We start from the raw sequence: 8,036 nt of genomic DNA on the forward strand, positions 1-8,036 counted from the left end.
CATATGAGACAGTGCAGTGGACAAAGACATAAGGAAAGTCAGATACTTCTTACTTTGTTTGTTAAAAGGTGTCATTTTATCTTCAAATTTTACGTGCGTCTTTCAAGTCTGTCATTAGTGTTACTCATTGCATAGCCCTAGGGGTGAACATTTGAATGGGAAAATGTATTGTATTGAAGAGTTAAACGATTTTGATATTGACTGAAGCCATATTCTCCTCTTGCAGCCATTTTGTTAAAATGGTAGTGTTTTCTCCAAATTGTCACTGGTGTTACCGTCAATGGTGTCACTCTTCTTCCTGGTAACACGTAACACCATGACGTTCCTATATAAATAAGCTTTGTAAAATGTATAAAAATAATAAAAATACTTTAAGCTCTACTTGTTGTGGATTCATTAAGTTAAGAGTTAGTTATTGCTATTCAACAGGTTTTAGATGTGTTTAGAAGGAATATATTTCAGCAGATTTGTATCACCCAGATTCCACCTTTTCTGTAGAATGACTCTGTTAAAAGAAAATGAAATGGAGGCTTCACAAATACATTATATTCATGACTCTTAAATTTAATTGGCTCACGTATTCTAAATATTTTTTCATTTGTGATTCTGATAGAATTATAGGTTCAACCACAGCTTGATCGTCATTGACCTTGTGTCAAATAATGTCAAGTGTCAGAGTAAGAGACACATAACTCATTACTGACCTCATTAGGTTACACAAAAGGGTAAAACGGTGGTTAGACAATGACAACATAAAACATAACTTGCTAAATAACTCGTAACAAAGTGTGGATTAATACAAGTAATTATATTACTGACAACTGCGCTCTAAAATCCAGTATAATATGTGGGCGACCTCTAATGGAATAAAAAGGAATTACGCTTCAACTCAAGAAAAGCAGAGTTGTGGTGCAGAATTTTACAAAATAGATGACAAACTACAAACTATTAAAACTGCTTTTATTACCTCAGGTTATACAGTGACCTAGTGCTGAATAAGAATACACCTTGTGGTTTAATTTTTGAACAAAAACCCAACCCAAAAACATTAACTTACTTACAGGTACTTATCAAAAGGAAAATACATAATTAACCAAGAAGAAAATGATATACCAGAGTTGAGAAACCTTTACTGTTCAGCATAAAATACATGATGAACTACATGGACAGAATATATTTATTTCACTTGACAGGATATCATCAAAAGACTAAGGAAATATTGTGCATAGCCATAGAGAAATACATGATAAATAATGGCATATGAAGACATAGAGTTAGCTGAAAGTGTACATATCTCTTATCCTAGTGCATCAAATCCATTATCCTTGTGTGTGCAACAGAAGACCGACAAACTACAAGTGTACTTTACATATCACAGAATGAGAACATCAGGCACTTGTCAATGTGGTGATGGACAGCGAGTCTGCACTCTCTGACTCTACAGGCAGGTGGCTGGTTGGGATGCCTATTGGTGGACGGACTTTTCTGATTGGGCTGAAACTGCGTGGAGATGAACCAGGGGAGTGAGCAGGGGACCGGACAGGACGTAGGGGAGGACAGGGGAGGGGTTGTGGGAGAGGCTGTGCCAGGGGAGAGGGGCTTCGGGGATATCTGCGGGGGGCAGACCATACAGGCCGCTCAGATCTGTTGGAGGAGGGAGGAAGAACCGGAGCATAGGTAGCAGGGATATTCATTTCTGAATGGATGGCGACATCACCAGAACTCTCTTCCAAACGCTCCAGAGTCTCCTGAAACAAATGAGGAGGCAGATGTAAAAAACATCCTCAGCTGTGGTGTAGTATGTGCTTCTCATTTGAGTGAAGCAATGCTATCTAAAACACAACAATCAAATGACAAAAAACACATGAACTGAGGCTCATTGGATGGCAATGTTGGTCTGTCAGTCAGTCAGTCAACCACTTTGGTTCAGACCCAAATATCTCAACAATTAATTGACCAATGAGAGCAGTCAATGGATTATATAGACTCTAAATGGAAATATAGATAATAAAAGAGTGACTTACATCTTCATCAAGGACATAAAGAGGCATGGGACTCCTTCGACCAAGTGTAGTTGGTTTTGGAACAACATCAACTGCAAAACAAATACATTTATGTTATTTGTTTAACACTGGGGAACGTTACTTTGTTGAAAAGTTACTATTATAAATTCATGAATCACAATCCTATTTCTAGAAATACACTGTCATTCTATAATATAGTAAGAAACCATAAGAAACGCAGTACTTTGCAGATTAACCTGCTGCCTTCTTCTTTATTACACATTAACAGTAAAAAAATGTACAATATTTTTTTTATAACTATGCTGTACTGAAAATATAGGTAAAATAAACTATATAATCTAATAATTCTTTCATGTTTGTCGGTTAATTACAACATACAAAAACCAAATGTGTTCTTTAAAGGTGTATACTTTAAAGATGATTAACTGTAATTGTGCTCACCATCATGGCCAATATCACTCTGCTCCAAATAGATCGGAGCTCTTTGGGGGATGGGTTGATGTTTCTTTCTACAGCAGGAAAAAACACATTTAGAAAAATCATTTAAAACCTGCTACTAAATGGTAGTTTGTACGAGCTACAGGTCACTGTGTTTATTAGTTGTTCGCCAAAGGTTCTCAAGTTTCAAGCTTCTTTATTTGTCATACGAACATAGCTACAGAGTAGTTATGTCGATGAAAATCTTAGGTCACAGGCTTCTCCAACAGTGCAACACAATAATACAGATACACAGAAAAATATAGTGCAAGTAAATATTAAAAAGTAAAAAGTAAAATAAAAATAGTTTTAAAAATAGTGAAATAAGAGTCTATATGCAAGCTATTGGAATGATATATTAGATAAATAGATAACTAATTACTAAGTAGCAGATGAATGTTATGGACTTTAAGATTTAAGATTCTAGTCACATCCTCAAGTGCAATATCAAAGGCAATGAGAGAGAGAGGAAGAAAGAGAGGGGGAGAACGAGAGGAGGGAAAAGAGCAGGGAGAAGAAAGAGTAGCTCTCACTTGGATGGTTTCCAACAGGCACACACCGTCACCAGGGTGATAAGGAGGAATATGCCCCCGGTGGACAGGATGATGTATAGCGAGCTCCGTCCTAAACCAGAGTGATACATAGAGGTAGACAAGGACACAATGAAGAAAGAAAGAAAGAGAGAATGAAAGAAAGACAGAAGAAAAAAAGGAAAGGTTAGTTTAAATAACAGCAGGGCAGTGCAGTTTTCCCCTCAATGAACAGCTTACTTACTTACTATCTTTGACTCGTGTATAACTCCTTGATTTGCTTAACATATACAGTATTATTTGTACGTAAAACATGTTTAAAACTATTCCTATTTTTGTCTTTGTCAGCGTCAGAGTAAAGTTATCTTCGGACTTTTTTAACATGCTTTTTCTTAGTCTTAGAATAAAACTTAGGCTGGATATGGAACATGCGGAACATTTGATTTTGTATTAATCTTTTACATTGCATGCCAGAGCTTTGGAGAGTACTGGCATGAATAATGTGCAGTGAAGTAGTACATTAGGGTAGTCACTTTGAGTATTGCATGCAGAGGGAATAGAGAGCAGTTTGAGGGCCTGTAGCTGTCTCCTCATGCAACACATCATGGTACAGCAATAATGAAGTCAGGATTACCGAGGTCCACTGAGGCAAAGCGTCCTCCCCACCTGCCTTCTTTATCTGCTCGCTCATCATAAATAACTGCACATTCATTGGATTAGACGGCCTCTCCCTCTCTGCCTGACTGGTCCTATGCTGGCGCCCAGTAACAGCCGCTCTGGGCCAACTCTGCACTGGTTGTAAACAACATTGTTAGAGGGATAGGCATTCATGTGTACGAGTCAGCAAGAGATGATAATTACTTTTGTGAGCTACTGAAATGGATAATTGCTTAACAATGAGCTAAAACATAATCATTTTCATATGGGTTGGTATTTATTGGAGCCAGTATAGGAATGTTGGAATGTAACCAAGTACATTCACTCTGTGCTGTTTTTATGTGGAACATTATGGAACATTTCTACTACTGCACTACAAGGTTGTTGTGTACTTGTTATTCCACTACATGCATTTGACAACTTAAATTGCTAGATATTTTGTAGAATAAATATTTTCGTGCAAATCACATCATCATCTCATAAAATATGATTTACATTTTAAATAAAAATTCACTAAAGTATATGTTATAGTGGACATTTAGTCCACCTTTAGCGGCTGTAACATTAAAATACTGCTTACACATTATTGATTCAGTGAAAATAATTCATTATAACAATTTATGACAGTGTGACACATTCTTCATGCTATTTGACCCATTTTTCCCAATGTAATTTTCCTTGAGTAACCCATTTATTATATATAGAAAAATACGATATAATATATGATCTCTTCATCCTTAATGTGAACTTGCAGAACTCAAGACACCGTCATTACATGCCACCTACTGTAGACAGTGAGCTTGACAGGCATGCTCTTCATGTTGCTGATGGGGTTGTCCACTGTGCAGGCGTAAATGTCATCATCTGACATCCCAACGCGAGAGATGGTCAGCGTCTTTTGGTCATGTGAAAGCAGCAGGCGTGTGTCATTAGTCAGCACCTTGCCTCCCTTCAGCCAACTGTAGACGGCCTTCGTGCCATTATCATGGGTACAGTGGAGGTTGAAGTGCTCGCTGTACTCCAGGACGGACAAGGACATCATCTGGATGTAAGGTTTGGATACGGGCACTGAGGAGGGAGGACAGGACAAAGATAAAGGTTTCTTGATGGGAAATATTTGCTGATATGAGAGCGTGGTGGACCAGTGGTTATATAAGAAGAACATAATAAGTGTAGTGTCTTAAAACTTAACTCCAGTACACTCAAGATTGTGTATTTTCAGCTTGTATTGATGTTATTTTAGCTCCTCACCAGTATCGTGCTCATATATTTTTGAAACATGGAAGAACCAGCTCTTTAAAAGGAAGGTCATACTTCATACCATCCACAGTGAGCTCAACGAAGCGCTCTCCAGTGAAGGTGTCATCTGTGATAGAGATCTCAACTTCGTACGCCCCTTCGTCTGACAGCTGCAGGTTGTGAAGCAGCAGTGAACCATTTTCAAACACCAGGATACGATTGCGGTACTCCGGCCTCAGGTTCCCTATGATGTCTGTTCCTATGGACTGCACAACAGTGATAGGTTTCTCTTTCTCCCTCTTAAGCTGCCATTTAATCACAGGCTTATCAGAACTGCTGCTGGAGTAGCTGACTGACAAGAGGGCCACTTTCCCCACCGTGCCCCTCACCACCTGGGTTTGGCTGGTCACATTCACACCTGACACCTCACCTGGAAACAAAGGCAAAGAGACGACAGTGAGGTTTATAATTGAGGAGCAGAGGGGAATACACATATACTGAAGGGTTGTTGGGGGACACAGAGTAATCTTGCACCATTATATGCTCTGCCAGCAAGCAGAGATTAAACAAATCAAACATTCTCACATAGTGAAACAAAAGAGGACAGCTACACTAATTACTACTATTACTGCGAGAACAAAAAGCAGAGGGTCTTCGGTACAATGACATTGTACAATAACAAAGTACATTAATGCACTGCTCGTACAATATTTAGGTATACTAACAAAACATTTCCCATCAATAAGTTGGTTTAACTATTTAAACAGTCAAACCACGTAAAACACTGAAGTACATTTTACACGTTGAGGTACCCATAATTGATCAAATCAAGCTTGTTCTATTGCTAATTGCTGTTTGCTGATTGATTGCCGAACACAATCACACAATCACTCACTCACACTCTCACACAATCACTCACTCACACTCTCACACAATCACTCACTCACACTCTCACACACACACACACACACACACACACACACACACACACACACACACACACACACACACACACACACACACACACACACACACACACACACACACACACACACACACGCACACGCACACACACACACAAGATGGTCTAAATTATCAAATGTGGAAAAAAGACTGCACACAAGTCCAAAGTAGTTATCCAGTGTTTACATTTAATTTTGATTTAATACACGCATTAAAGGGGGCTGCCTTTGTCCTCACATTATAAGTCATTATAATTGGAAAAATAATGAATTTTTTCCATTATGCCAACACTGCTTAGCCAGTAGTTTTTGAACCACTGCTGAGACTTTGCACAGCTTTATAAAACATAGTTAAATCTCCTTTTTATCCAAAATCCACTTTTATTTACCAAATTGTACATTCCATCTTACTGACTTTAAATAGTTTGGATACAAATTAAATGTATTTTTATCAAACTATTTGGGTAAACAGATGAATTTGTTCGAAGACCAATTAAAGTTAATCTGTCACTGAGTGCTTTACATTTTCACGCCTCGTTTTTTTCTTGGTTGCAGGCTTGAAGAATGACAGCCATTAGTCAGCTTGCTGTATGCTACGTATGCTAACAAACTCATAAGCACGCATGTTGCTTTTCACTAATAATTGCTTTGTTTCCCAGAAAAACTCCCCCCAGGAATTTCCCAGGGCCCCTCGTTGTGAGCTAGCAATACTCTAATTCTGATTTGTGTTACCCAATTATGCTCCGCCTCCCACAGGGACACAGGGATAAGGTATTATAGTGTAAGTCACATTTCATCCTTTATAGAAGTGACCTGTCTTGGAAACCAAACACAGCAAAGCTATTATGTTCACAGCGGAGGTTCCTATAACTCAGCTGTGGCCGGACACATGGAGGTCTAATCATTGGCTGCAGGCCTTTGAGGGGCATCCTACTGTTAGGGCCTCAGTGATAGAAAGATCAACCGAGAGGAGAGGGAGGAGAGAGAGTGTCTGCACTGTTCACTATTCTTTGCAGCGAGGCAGTTAGCGGGGCATCGCCTCATTGCCGTAGTAACCATTTGGTCCGCCTGACAGGGGTTGCCAAGGCAATAAGACAAAGGGCATGATTGTTGGAACTAGTTTCCTCCCTTGAAAAGAGCGAGAGAGTGCTAAAGAGGGAGGTGAGAGGGAGAGAGAGAGAGAGAGAGAGAGAGAGAGAGAGAGAGAGAGAGAGAGAGAGAGAGAGAGAGAGAGAGAGAGAGAGAAAGAGTGAGTAAGTCTTTGTCACTGGTGAAGTTGGAGATAGACACAGGATCCAGTTATTACCAAAAAGCTGGCCTTGTCGGGTAAACTGGCTCCATGGTACGATCATAAAATGATTTTATTAAAATCACACTCAATAAAAACCAAAATCACCAAATACATTTTGACATCCCTTTATCCCTGAAATGAACTCATCCAAAGCTTCCACACTGAAGACAAAAGCAAGCCCTGCCCTATTCACCAGTCCTGAACAAAACTTGATATCATCACACTACATGCCCACTTCTTACACACCTACAATGGACCCTCCAGGCTCCTTTGAGCTGGTGATGGGGGCCCAATAGAGAGCACAACCCATTAACGAATCAATTGTGCCACCTGCCCTTGGAACACAAGGACAAGAAAAAACTTCAGCGACTAATTTAACCTGGATTAACTTTGCTTTGAGTTTTGATTAGTTTTTGAAGAGACACACGAAAAAGATGAATTGAAAGGACCCAGTTAGGGTTTTGTTTGCTTGTAAATACACAGCGAGAACATTTTAAATCAAATTTCACTTGTTTTGTTGCTGTCAGAAAGATAGCACAGTCTCAGTAAAGATTTCTTATCCTCTTAACTCTGGATAGCAAACAAATGTTTGAGCTTACCTGTGAATAGGAGGAGGAGGAGGCCAAAGAGGGTCAGTAGCGGAGGAATGTCAGTTAAACTGTCGCCTTTAGAGGAGGTCTTCCTCTCTACCTTCATCTTGTGTCCTGGGCAGAGTCTTTCTCCCACTCAGTGTGCATGGTTTATCCACTCTGGGCACGTCTTTGCGGCTCAATTCTCTCCACTGCCTGCCTGCCGCTCTGGCCTCTGCCTGGTCGCACTGAGCCCCACTCTCCTCACAGCACCCCAGTCACAGCCA

At 39.7% G+C, this 8,036-nt stretch overlaps 1 protein-coding gene across 2 annotated transcripts; it reads right to left on the reverse strand.

Annotated features, from left to right (window-relative positions):
- Nucleotides 1-543: 543 nt before the first annotated feature.
- hepacama (hepatic and glial cell adhesion molecule a) lies at nt 544-8,036 on the reverse strand. 2 transcript variants are annotated; one of them, XM_034225411.1, is made up of 7 exons: nt 7,780-8,036; nt 5,010-5,357; nt 4,475-4,756; nt 3,035-3,131; nt 2,466-2,533; nt 2,025-2,095; nt 544-1,748 (listed from the first exon to the last, which is right to left on the reverse strand). In XM_034225411.1, the coding sequence occupies exons 1-7, from the start codon at nt 7,874-7,876 to the stop codon at nt 1,389-1,391; spliced, it is 1,323 nt and encodes a 440-aa protein (XP_034081302.1). In that variant the 5' UTR covers nt 7,877-8,036; the 3' UTR covers nt 544-1,388. The 2 variants fall into 2 exon arrangements, with proteins under 2 accessions (XP_034081302.1, XP_034081303.1); XM_034225412.1 differs by having other exon boundaries at nt 944-1,748; nt 3,035-3,125; nt 7,780-8,033.

This window comes from Gymnodraco acuticeps, unplaced genomic scaffold (genome assembly GCF_902827175.1).
Source record: "Gymnodraco acuticeps unplaced genomic scaffold, fGymAcu1.1, whole genome shotgun sequence".
NCBI lineage: Eukaryota > Metazoa > Chordata > Actinopteri > Perciformes > Bathydraconidae > Gymnodraco > Gymnodraco acuticeps.

Bases quoted from the DNA above. Each gene is read 5' to 3' on its own strand.
- hepacama (XM_034225411.1), bottom strand. From the start codon at position 7,876: ATGAAGGTAGAGAGGAAGACCTCCTCTAAAGGCGACAGTTTAACTGAC. The intron at 4,757-5,009 runs GTATGAAGTATG...CTCCCTCCTCAG, and splicing joins CGTTGAGCTCACTGTGGATG to TGCCCGTATCCAAACCTTAC. The intron at 2,096-2,465 runs GTGAGCACAATT...TTTGTTTTGCAG, and splicing joins GAGTGATATTGGCCATGATG to TTGATGTTGTTCCAAAACCA.